The sequence below is a fragment of the Pinus tabuliformis genome, chromosome 3_1 (genome assembly GCF_031772625.1).
Source record: "Pinus tabuliformis cultivar Carrire ecotype Pingquan chromosome 3_1, CPIR1, whole genome shotgun sequence".
Classification (NCBI taxonomy): Eukaryota; Viridiplantae; Streptophyta; class Pinopsida; order Pinales; family Pinaceae; genus Pinus; species Pinus tabuliformis.
The window spans coordinates 687362304-687375149 of NC_142301.1; the positions used below are offsets into that span (position 1 = coordinate 687362304).

At 43.1% G+C, this 12846-nt stretch overlaps 1 protein-coding gene across 1 annotated transcript; it reads right to left on the reverse strand.

Annotated features, from left to right (window-relative positions):
- Nucleotides 1–11646: 11646 nt before the first annotated feature.
- On the reverse strand, nt 11647–12471 carry LOC149188985 (uncharacterized). The gene has a single exon (XM_089410096.1). It carries the CDS (start codon nt 12469–12471, stop codon nt 11647–11649), a length of 825 nt encoding a protein of 274 aa, XP_089266222.1.
- Nucleotides 12472–12846: the final 375 nt, after the last annotated feature.

Sequence of the window (12846 nt, forward strand, 5' to 3'; positions counted from 1 at the left end):
GTTCCAGCCATTACCATTCTGTATATTTGGACAATAATTCTGAATGGTATGCTAGCTGGCAAGCGGGGTCTGCCTAGTTGGTTCCAGTCAAAGGACACAACCAGGTTGCTTGGTGGTGGGACCGAATATATGGCTGGATATCGCTCTGATGAACTTCCTTCCTGCGACAAAGGAATGGTGGCATTGCCCCCTTGATCATCAGAGTCAGTGCTGATGAAGAGAATTTGGACGGTGTCGTCTTTATTCTCCTTTGTGACAGTGTCATTCGAAGATAGAGCCTCTAAAGTCAAAACCGGGTCAACTGCCGTTTTAACCTTTAGACTTTCGTCAGGTATGGATTCAGACGGTTCATCTTCAATGACAGGTGCTTCGGCTGACCACCTGGGCGGGTCAACCAGATTCTCAACTAGCGAGGGACTTGGCAGGAGTTTTTGATATCCAGGAGGAAGATGCGCTCGTAATATCGGGCGATCTTCCAGAACTCTTTTTGCCTCGTCTAAGAAGAGACAACGGTGGATGGCGTGATCGCCTTCACACAGTCTGCAGGGAAATTTGGCTTTCCCGCTCTATCCTGGGGCTTCACTCCCACTAGTTGACGGTGAGCAGTCGACATGGCTATCAGAGGTCGATGCTACCGAATTGTGCAATCGGGGGGACCAGTCTCTTAGTATCCGGGGGATACAGGGACAATCTCTATGGAAGTGGTCTCCCTTGCATATGACGCATGGTGATTTGGGCCTTACGAGTGCTGTGTGTGGATTCTTGTTAGATGACACTTGTTTGCCCCCAGTCGCCTTAGGCTCCTTCTGCTTCTTTTCTTTCTTCTTCTTCTCCTTCTTCTCCTTAGGAACCCGGTTCTTTGATCGACCAGTTCCGGCAAGCGAAGAGGAAGGAGGAGAGGAAGATGAAGTGGAAGGCTGGTGGGCAACTCTCGTCTGATCTAACTGTTGACTCGACTGTTCAGGAATTGTGGAATTCTGAACGACACTGGTTGAAAAGAGCCAGACTGGTAGGCCAATTGTCAGTCCTGGAAGCGACAATGTGGCCATGTGGGGCGCACCAACATCTCCCCAAGAGGAGAAGGGACTAGGATTCCCACCAAGGGGGATTCCTTGGTTGTTGTGCTCCATCTTTTCAACCTAAATATCAACGCGATAATAATGGGTGATTGTTCCGTTTAAAATAAATTGTTAACGACGCTTTAGACACAACTTGCTTTTTCAGTTTTAAAGAGTCGAGAAAAAGCTAAAGATGACTCTAGTCTCCTTCGATGTTTTAACGAGCCCGAAGTGACAAATGCTCGGATGGACTTTTTCTGTTATAGAGTCTGAAAAAGGCCAAAAGAAACTTCTCTGGAGATCTAGGCAGAGGGTGTGCCAAACTTTTCGCAAAACCGCAGAATACTTTTTACAGTACGGGCGGTCGATCTTCGTGAATGCTGTGTTCACTGCATTGCGATCAGTAGGGCGGCCGACACGGCTTCCTAAGGATAAAGGATATATGCCTATAGGGGTCTCCCAATATATACGCGACGGTACGTGGGAGCACAATCCGTACTAGCGCTATCGTCCCTCAGGAGGAATCACCCACCTTCTACGAGATCGACAGTCACTAGGCTTAACGACGTCGGAACACGTCTCTAGCCTAGACCTCTATGTTGTGTGTTATGTTACAAAGCGTTGTTAGGTTCATTCAGTTTATTTTAAGTTGATCTTTTTAGAAGTTTGTCTTTCAGGATCACCACGAGATGTATGGTACAATTCCTAAATGCAGTCTAAGATGATAAGCAAGCTTTATAATCTTTTCAACTTTGAAAATCCTAGCTACTAAGGGAAAAGAGAGCGACTATCTTTTCTCAAAGAGCAATCAGCACACTCTAATGCACTCTTTCCTAAATCAATCATGCAAACTTATCAAAATGAAAATGCACAATGCAGGTGTTTGTTTTCCGCTTTCTTAGTATAAATGCCTACAAAGAAAGCTTTTTGTACAACTTTGAATTCGCTTTTAAATGATTGATATAAACAAGTTTACTTTTTTCGAAATCAACAAGGGTAGAAGAGATTACAATCACTTTGCGATTTTCGAAATGAATACTTGTTTCGACACTTTAAAAGAGATAAATTCAAACCAATAAGCAAAAGCAAATGTATAATCAAACTGCAAACAGCCAATGAACTCTCTCCTAAGATCACAATCAATCAGATCTGAATCAAGGGCTACAGGAAGATTACTTCACTCATGCAAAGGAAAACTGTAAATGACGCCACAAACACATAAAAACACTTACAGTCTTTTTGTACAAAAGGAGGTGGAATTTAAGCAAAGAAAAGGGGTTATCAGACTGGTACCTATACTGGTTAAAGGCTGCAAAAACAGAGATCAAAACAGGGCAAAAGACAGCAGAGAACCCCAGCTGCACAAGGCTAAACTGGTTCAGCGCAAGTCCAACACTGTGAGTTTGACATTCAGCGCAGGTAGCCTTCACGGGACCTGCGTTGAAATGCAGACTGCCTTCACAGTGTCTGCGCTGAAAGAGAAACTCTCGTTTCTCTTGGGTTTCGAGTCATAAAATGCTCAAAAATCAACTATTTCAGGCCAAATCAGAAACACAAGCAAGGTATAATCAAAGGGATGCTTTGAGAGGGTACTAAAGACTATCACAAAGGATCATCAAGTCATTTGTGAATCCATTGTTGAGATCATAGACAAAAACCCAGTGAAGGATCAAGGCAGCAACAGTCTACTTTGCGAAGCAGTTCGATTGTTGCTGATGAGTCTATGAAGCAAACAATAATGTAAACACAAACAAAATGACTAAAACAAATGTCCCCAGCAGAGTCGCCAATTTGTTGTGGGGAAAAATGCCTATGCAGGATGATCCTATCCACCTAAGGTGTGACAGTGCCTTAGCAACAAACAGATACAGCTATTATTATTTCTTCCTTTATGAAATGTGAAAGAGGGGAGATCGGTAGACTTACCGTTGTCTTTCGATTGTCCCTCGATCTAGATCCTCTTCTCTTTGGGTGTCCACAGCTACTTGCCTCCTCGCTTGCTCAAGAGAACAGCTACTTGATTCCCACGAGATCACAAGAGAACAGCTACCTGTGACAAGAGAACAGCTACTTGTGACAAGAGAAGGACACAACACAAAGGCATACATTCATATTCATAAATGATTTAGGATTAGAAGTAAATCAAATACACTAATGCAATCATACAAAATGCACCAGCATATAGGAAAGAACCAAGATAGCTTTATTGATTGATAACAAGGTTCAGGAAGAGATACAACCCATAGGGCTCCAATCCAGCATCTCCTTCCCAGTAGAATGGAATTCCTTCTTCAGCTCCCTTCAAAGCATTAAGCACCCAATGTATCCAGTCTCAAACCAACAACAATTCTTTGCAATAACAAAATTCCAGCCTCTAGATTTCATGGAGGAGAGATCTATATATAGTTATTTTGGAGAGAGGATGAGTCAGCTTGAGATCTGACTAGTGTCCTCTCCCTCTCTCAGTTCTTGAGTCCACTTGGAGGTTCTTGCTTCCACTTGGAGATTTGGAACCTCTTACTCATCACCAGTCGAATTCCCTGATGCAAGTGTCATTTTGGAAGCTTCCTGGGCATTGACACATTGAGGAATGAGCCTGCCACTTGTCCAATTACGCTCAGCGTAGGTAGCCTTTGTTGGAGTTGACATTCAGCGCAGATGCTCAGTGGAGCAGTTGACATGATCCAGAATTGGCTTGTTTTTGAGTGTTTTCAGGTGGAGAACTTCTGTGAATTGCTGCGGTTAGATGGCCTTGTTCCTCTAGGGGTAGGAACAACATGTTTAGGGACTTTGGATCCCTTGATTATGGACATTTCATGATCAATGCTGTAAGGCACAAAAATGTCTATAACACAGTGCAATTGAAATAGTGCAGGAGTCAGCAGTAGTGTAGAAGACTCAAAGGGTCAGAATTAGCAGCAGTCAAATTCCACACATTATTTGTATTATGTTTGAACACAGTTAAGTTCAACTAATTTTGGATGTTTTTCAGTTGCTTCTCTCAACAACGGAGTTCTAGTACGAATGTAGTGTCAGAAATGGCAGTGCTAGCAGCATAACAAATGGAGCATTTGAGAGGGAGTTGTAGCACAAATCTAGTAGTGGCAGTGGAAGTGTCATGGGCAGCAGTATGGTAAAAGTAGCAGCACATTGTTGGTGGTAGAAATAATGAAGAAAGAAGGTGCTTCGAAACAGAGCAGCATGCAGGTGATCATTGTTGCTAGAGCACTTTCGTCGCTAAGAGGGAGTGTTAGTTTTTGGTAGCATTAGAAGTACTCTAGCCGTGAAAATTGGTGGAGAGTCTAAGGCACATGAGTTATAAAGAACCCATAAACCGTTATGTGAAATTCCACCTGGATTGTATTTTATTAAAATAATTAATATTTTTAATGGAGTTCATAAGTCTAAACTTATCGAAATTAAAATATTAATGGGTATTAATGAAAATATGGGCGAGAATCTTCTAAGAGATGAGGATCAATTCTAATTTAATATTAGCCATTGATTAGAGATTAGACCACGACTGTTGAAGACTCAAAAGGAAATGTATAAAATGGAGGCTTGGGATTCATTTGGAAACACACACAGAGAGATTGAGGAAATTGATTTTCTGAGGTGAGAAGTTCTCAGGAGGAAAATTGATTGGGGAAATTTTGTAGCTAAGGGGAAAAGAGAATCCAGGAGAAGGATTTTCTAGAAAATATAGAATAGAGAGGTGAAGAGAGATTGCAGAGATGCAACACAATAGCCGGAAGAGCTAACACAGGAAAATTTGTCAGTGACGCAAAATTTGGAATTGTTGGAACAACTGAAACTGCCAGGAATATCCAGAATAGAAAGGAGAGTTAACATAGAGGTAGCACAGTAGCCAGGAGAGTTGATGTAGAAAATTTGCTTGTCACAAGGAATCTAGAACTACCGAAACAACTGAAGCTGCCGAGAACTGTCGGAACTGCCAGGAACTACTCGGAACTACCAGAACAATCAGGATAGCTTGCACAGAGGGTAGAAGAGGTGAAACAGGTCCTGTGGAGGTCCATCACAGAAATAACCGGGGTTAGCCAACCTTGTGCCAGATCAGCTGGAATTCTGTTAGGTGAAGTGAGGTAAAACTCACTTAGATTTTCTGCCAGTATTTTTCTCTGTAAAGGATTGCTAGATGAGCATCCTAAATTTGTATTCAGATATTTGTGCTGCATAATAATAAAACCTCAGAGCTACTATACCAATTTTCCTGCATTGGTTTTTTCCGAGGACTATTGTGTCCAAAAATAAGTGTGTCCTATGTATATTTTTCTTTGCTCTGTTTTTTTTCATGAGATCAAATATTTAATTTTTGTAGGTTGCAGAAGTAATTTTATTCAGCATTCAGAAGAATAACTTGACGAATGTAATTTAAAAATCAAGTAGATGAAGTAGATACAAATTTGCTACAGTAGGGGTTACATAGAGTCTAGGAATTTTCACAAAGCATCGCCTTGCCTCTCACCTCAGTTTTTCCTACTCACGGCCTCAATCACCCCCACTTGGTTTCATCTGGTCTCTATGACGCACCAATGGAGTCATCTAAGGCAGGGGGAATTCGCTCCTCGCCACGAAGGGCAACAACAATATGGTGAGGGTAGTAATTCGTCCTTTGACCATTCAGACAGTTGGGACATGGAAGAGGGACCAATGTTATCTCCTGCCCGTTCGTTGGGCCAAGTCAAAGCACCCACCACTTATGACTCAATTTCAGGCTAACTAGAAAATATCCAGCTAAACATTGACACCTTGTGGGACCAGCGCTATGAGGAACGTAACAGATTAGTCGCATACATCAACGACATCCAACACATCGAGAACAGGATCCTAGACATGGTGGAAAGTATCAAGCAACAACATTGATGCAAATAAAACCACCTTCGTACCTTAGAGGCAAGTGGATCATATCGACTTCCACATGCATGATCATGTTGGCCTCATCGTTGACCTCCTATTGTCCCACCCAATCCTCCCCCCTAATGAGGATGTTTATTGTCTGGTTTTTTTCTCATTTTTAGCGATGTATCTTATCGCCAATAGGCCACTGGAAATAACTGTTGGCACAGGTTGTCACTATCTTCCTTCAGGCCATATATTCCCCAAGTATACTCTACATGACAAAGATGGGCTTCTGGAGATGACTTTTGTACTCAGTCTTTTTCTGATAATATAATGAAATCTTGTTAACTGACAATAATAATAATAATAATAATAATAATAATAATAATAATAATTAATTCTTATTTTATAATTCTATAATTCTAATTCTAAATGGCTAATTCCTAACCAACATTGAGTTCAACCAATGACTTTTTTTTTTTTTATAATTAAATATTACTTATTTTTATTTTATTCTATTTTATTAATAAAAAAGTAATAAATAAGTAAATAGTAAATCATTTTTTCTTCTTAATCCTAATAACTAATTCCCAACAGCGAATTCATAATAACCCATTCCTAACAGCTAGTTCATAAAGACTAACTCTAAACTAGTATGCATCTTTATTTAAACATTTGGGAAGATTGATTTTTCACCATTGTCCTCAGGATGAACCACATTAGATGGTTTGAAACAGCGACCAAATCTTAATGATGTGATTATTTCGAAAGACAATCTCATTATTAATATGCATCACAAAAGTCTAACATATAGCAAAAAACATTATGCTGATATGCCTTTCTATGTTTACATGGAAACCATATGAAACCGTGAAATGATTTTCAATTTTTTTTTTTTTCTAAATAAAACTATTCTATTAAAATAAAAGGAGGATAATTTACATCTAGACCATAGTAAAAAACAACTGCCCTGTAGAAGCGGTAGAGAGTAACAAAAACACTGCCCATGACAGTGAACTTAGCCAAGAACTGGTGTTCAAATCCCACGCAGGGGAACAAGTATTGACTCTCTTGCTGAGCTTACAAAAATTCATAGAGGCATACAAAATGAACCATATCTTGCAGAAGTGAACCAAAATATGCATCCTGAACCAAAAATTGCCCACCATTAAGGGCCGCGTAACCATTAACAGAACAACAGAGAAAGAAATTACTCGTCTGGAGGCTCCTCCACAATTCTGCACCAACCGAACTCAGGCTGAGCACTAGCACGAGCAGCATCAGTGTCATCCCTTGCACGAGCAGCATCAGGTTCAGAAGGACCAGGAGCCTCTGTTTCCATCACCATGTCCATGGCATTGTACGTGGGGACCTCCGGAACCTGCATAGAGAGAGGAATCTGCGCAGAGACAGAGGCAAGGCCCTCCTGATGAGTGCTGGATTCCCCTGCCTCCTGGCCTTCTTCAAGAAAAAACACCGAGACATGAGCAGTGATTCTCGGGCGATTCAGGGAACAATTGAAGGTGAAAATCGCCGAGCCAAAGGAGGGAGACGACGAGGAATCAGGAGGGAAATGGCTGGGGAGATGGAGACGCCCTCTCCCACTGCGCGTGCGAGGGTAATGGCCGGTAGAAAGATCACTGGAAACGGAGGGAGAATTGGAGGACGGGCGGGAGGGCACACGCCTAGGAGTTCCCCTGCGGCTCCTCATTCTATGGCGGAGTCGGGGCATAACTAGCACCTCAGCCACCCTTTGAACACAAGACCACGCAGCCACCTCCGCAGAGCTCGGCCTATTCAGATGGGCAACCAAATTCAGGCTGGAGGCCTTCAAACAAAGCCTAGGAGAAGACGGAGGTGGCGTCGCAGAGTTGGCCGAGCAAGACAGGACGACAGAGCATAACAAAGCAGCATACCATAATACACCTTTACCTGTCCAGCAAAACACCAGAAACTTCAAAACGATCCCAAAGCTGAGCCTGTATTTAACACTATCCGCCTTTCCTCGGATTGCACCCGCCATAACTCCAGCATTAAAGAGAGCCGAGGCCCAACTCAGACCAGAGCATGCAGAAGCGATGGAGAAATCAGATGACAGTCTTGGCACAACAAAACCACATGACGTGAGTCCAAGTGAAACCAGATGCCCCTGTTTAAACTGCATCGGGCGATAAACCAGGTGGTACAGGGCAGGCAGGTGTCGTCCTACCTCGCCGCACCCCTGTCCCATCACATTAACCCGTTGTGTATGCACCCGCATCCGGGGTAGCTGCATCCTTTTGGACCAGAATTTTGCATTCCTGTTCTTGTTCATGATTCTGAATGATGTCTAGAGCCCCAGTGAGAAGAGAATGCCCATTTTCCACTCCCAGGTTGGCCAGTAGATCCGCAACCTTGTTGCCTTCCCGTTTAACATGGTTGAATATGATTGCTCTGTTGGTGTTGAGTGTTTTTTCTATAGCGTCCAACCTGGCTTCAAGTCTCCAGCTGCTGGCGATTTTATTCGCATGAGCTCCATTGAGTAGCTGGTTGGCCAAATTGATGAGGATTAGGGAGTCTCCTTCAATCTCGAGAGGCTGGAAACCATGTTGCTGGGATAGGAGTAATCCTTGCCAGAGACCCTCCAGCTCAGCTGAGTTATTTGTGTCCCATCCAATGTTGCTGAGGTAGATCAGGAGAGGGGAGCCCTTATGATCTCTGAAAATGCCGCCAAATCCTGCTTTACCGAGGTTGCCCTTAGAAGCTCCATCAAAGTTGAGCTTGAATCTATGCCTTGGAGGGGGGGACCATGAGTGCTTACTGATGTTCATGCTATTTGAAGGTTTGCAAGAAGGAATTCCTTGAGGGAGTTGTATGTTCCAATTTTCCCATATGGCTATCTCATTTGCCTGCGTGGGAAAGTCATCCAAAAGCAAAGATTTAAGCGTCAAGGTCTCTTTCAGATTGTGACAGAAGTTGCCCCAAATGATTTCTAAAGGAGTACTTTGGTCTTTGAAAATACGCTTGTTCCTTTCTTTCCATATAGTCCATAGGAGGAGGCCGGGGATTATTCTCCAAAGATGGTTGAGAAGTGCGCTTTTATAAGGGCTTTGGTGCCAAAGGTGAATGGAGTTGATAATGTCCTCGAAAACTCGACATTTTCTTTGGCAGCGGAAACTGGCCTTCTCCCAAAGTTGGTTGGCCAGAGAACAGGAGTCCAGGAGATGTTGAAGCGTTTCCTCTTGAGAATGATAGTTGGGACAAATGGAGGGCCCGTGGATGCTTCTCTTCCTTAAATTGTCCCAAGTTAGGATTTTTCGGTGCCGAGTGAGCCAGAGGAATAAGGAAACTTTGGGCCAAATGCCCGGAATCCAGATTCTTCCCCAGATAGGATCCGGAGGCGTGGGATCTTGGCATTTGATTTTGTAGGCCTCTTTCGTAGTGAAGGATCCTCTTGGGGTGTATCCCCATCTCAAGATGTCTTTGCCTTCGGAGTATCTGATTCGACGTTTTTGGAGCTCTCTTTCCAGGATTTCTTTAGTCTGGTTATCAACATTTCTGATAAGCCTGTCGGATTGCTTCCATTGTCTGTACCCTTGGTCTATCTCCAAAGCCCATTGTTGCTTGACAGATTCCTTTTGTTGTTCCTCCCAATCTTGGCTGGGTGGTAGGTTGAGGATGCTATCAAGCTTTGGAAGCTGATTCCATGCGTCTATCCAGAATCGAGTTGTGTTGCTGCTTCTAATTTCCCAAAAGCTGTGTTGTTGGATCAGCAAAAAGTGTTGACTAGCCGCATTCCAAATTAGCGAACCTTTCTCAGAAGGAGTGAATCTTATAAGCTCCTCCGCTAGTCTGTGATTGGCATATTTGGCCATCCAGATGGCAGCCCAAGGCTTGTTGGGCGCAGAGAGCCATTGCCACCAAATTTTTGCACCCATGATTTCGTTACTATGATTAGGGTCTCGCAGACCTATGCCCCCTTTTTCCTTTGGCTTGCATGCTGTAGTCCATTTGACAAGGGCCCATTTGCGATTTGTTCCATGTGCTCCCCAGAGAAAATTGCGCTGAAGATCTCTGATTTTTTTAAGAACCCATTTAGGCGCTGCCAAGATTGAGAAGAGATAGAGGGGCATTGCCTGAAGCACAGCTTTGATAAGCACTAATCTACTGGCTATGTTCAGAGCTCTATGAGTCCACAAAGTGAGACGAGATTCAAGTTTCTCTAGGAGCCTACGCCAGGAGGCGTGCTTGATAGCAGAGTCTATAAGAGGGGCTCCCAGGTAATTGGATGGCAGGGAAGCTATGGAGAAACCAAGAATGCGGGCAATAGCCTGTTGAGTAATAGGAGGTGTGTGAAGAAAGAAGATCTGGGATTTGGCTTTGTTTATGCTGGTGCCTGATGCATCAGAGAAATCCTTCAGGAGGGATTTGAATATGGTGGCTTCCTGAACAGATGGGTACCCGAAGAGCATGTTGTCATCAATGAATTATTGATGAGTGGTAGTAGGAGAATTGTGGATGGAAATGCCTTTGAGATGCTCGGAGAGAAGGGCATGCTTGATATGTCGACCTAGCCCTTCAGCCATTAGAACAAAAAGGAAAGGGGATAGGGGATCCCCTTGCCTGATGCCTCTAGAGGGGCTGAATGTGCGAGAGGGAATGCCATTTATGAGGATTGAAAAGAAGGTAGAGGAGATTAAACTCTGAATCCATCGAACCCACATTGGTGAGAAACCAAAGGCATGTAACATTTTTTGAATATAAGTCAAACTTAATTTATCAAAAGCTTTGGAAAGGTCAATCTTGAGAATCATACCTGCCTGTTTGGAATTCTTGAGGGAATGTATGATTTCATGAGTTAGGATGATGCCGTCCAAAATTTGACGTCCTTGAACATACCCAAATTGTTCAGGTGATATGAGCAGGGGCAGCAGCGTCTTCAACCTGTTGGTGATGGCTTTGGATATAACCTTGTATATGACATTGCAAAGAGCGAGTTTGGGCAAAATTTGTCCAAAGTGAGGGTACTTTCTTCTTTGGGAATGAGGGCGATAAAAGTTGAATTGAGCGATGGCAATAGCCAGTGTAGAGATCGTGATTCCTCCACCACTTGCCACACTTCCTCTTTTATAATCTCCCAAAAAGATTGGAAGAAAGTTGTGGTGAAGCCATCTGATCCTGGTGCTTTGCCCTCTTTAAGATGCTTCATGGCCAAATCTACCTCCTCAGGCACTACAGGTCAAAGAAGGAGTTGGTTGTGTTCTTCTGTGATAATTTTTGGCACATTTTGAGTGATCTTTTCTATAGCATGTCGTCTATCAAGTTGGGGTTCTTGTAGGACCTCTTGGAAATGATTGATGAATTCCTGTTCAATCTCTGCATGGTTTTCTACTCTTTCTCCTCCTTGCTTTTGTATAAAAGAGATAGTATTGTGCATTCTTCTTTGAATAATTGTTCTGTGTAAGAATTTGGTGTTTCATTCGCCTTCTTTCAGCCATATAATCCTAGATTTCTGCTTCCAAAGAATTTCTTCCTGCTTCCTTCTCTCCTCCAATTGATTATGAATGTGCCTTTCTAGTTCCAGAGTCCCGTCCTTGTATCCCTCTGTGATTATCTGTTGCTGGAGATCTCTCATTTCTTTGTTGAGGTCTTGTTGGGCCTGAAAGATGTTGCCAAAAGTCTCTTTATTCCAGCGTTTGATTTGGGCTTTTAGGAATTTGAGCTTCTGTTGAAACTAGAACATTTTTTATCCCTCTGGCGCTGAGAAGTTGTTCCAGGTGAATCTGATGAGGTCGTTGAAGGCGGGATGGGAAAGCCAAAATGCCTCAAATCTGAATGGACATCTGGTTGAGTTGCCTGGCCATTGCCATTGGAGAGAGATAGGCCAGTGGTCGGATCCGGAGTATGGAAGAATGGATGCTGAGAGGTCGCCGCCGAGATGCACTGCATTATCCGAGATGAGGAATCTATCAAGTTTTGAAGCAATATGATGCCGCCTAGCCCTGTGATTGCTCCAAGTGTGCATTCCATTGGAGGTTTGCATGTCTATTAGCATATTGTTGTGGATAAAATCTTTGAAGTGGTCAGTTTCCTGTTCCAACCTGGCCCGACCTCCCATCTTTTCCTCCAACTTGGTGATCAAATTGAAGTCACCTCCAATGATCCATAGAGGATGGTCTCTATTGGAGTTGAGTGCTTCTATGGTGTCAAGAAGAGCAATTTTGTTGGCTGCTTCTTGCAGAAAATAAACATTGGTAAGATGACCATGAATGTTGGTGCCAATAATATGAAACGTTGCCTGTATAATGTTATGGGATGCATGGAAATTTGAGAGCGTTATTGCTTGCGTATTCCAGGCAATTTCCAATCCTCCAGAAGCACTTGACGGGTCCACAGCAACAGAGTGACAGCCTGGCCAAGCTTTTGAAAGGATGCGTCCCAGAGTGTTACTTTTGCATTCTGTTTCCTGCAAAAAGAATATCTGGGGCTGTTCCTGCTTTATCAAATTTTTAATCATTCTGAGTTTCTCGAGGCTGTTGAGCCCTCTTAGATTCCATGAAGTGAGCTTCATGATTCACTATTAGTAGTGGGCTTGTAATACTTTGTCAATTTAGCATATCTGCCTGAGTCAACCAGAATTTTCCCTATGGCTATAGTTCGTTGGAGATCTGTCTTTCTTCCACTTTTTTTTGAGTCTTTTGGAAGGAGGTAGCCATCCCATTGACTTCCCGGTTGTATTCTCAATTGTTGCTGCTGATAGGCTCTCAATATGATAACTTCCAGAGTACTAAGATGGTGCGCTTAGATTTTATCATACTCCTTCTTTCTGCAAACTTGTTCCAGCCCAAAAATGTCTAGACCGCCTAGATAAATGCTTTCTGGTTCTTCATCCATGCTAAGTGCATTGATTGGCTTTAGGGATCGTCCACAACCATTTCCTTGGATT

What these genes read in the sequence shown, in the direction of transcription:
- LOC149188985 (XM_089410096.1), bottom strand. Translation starts at nt 12,471, where the DNA reads ATGAAGCTCACTTCATGGAATCTAAGAGGGCTCAACAGCCTCGAGAAA.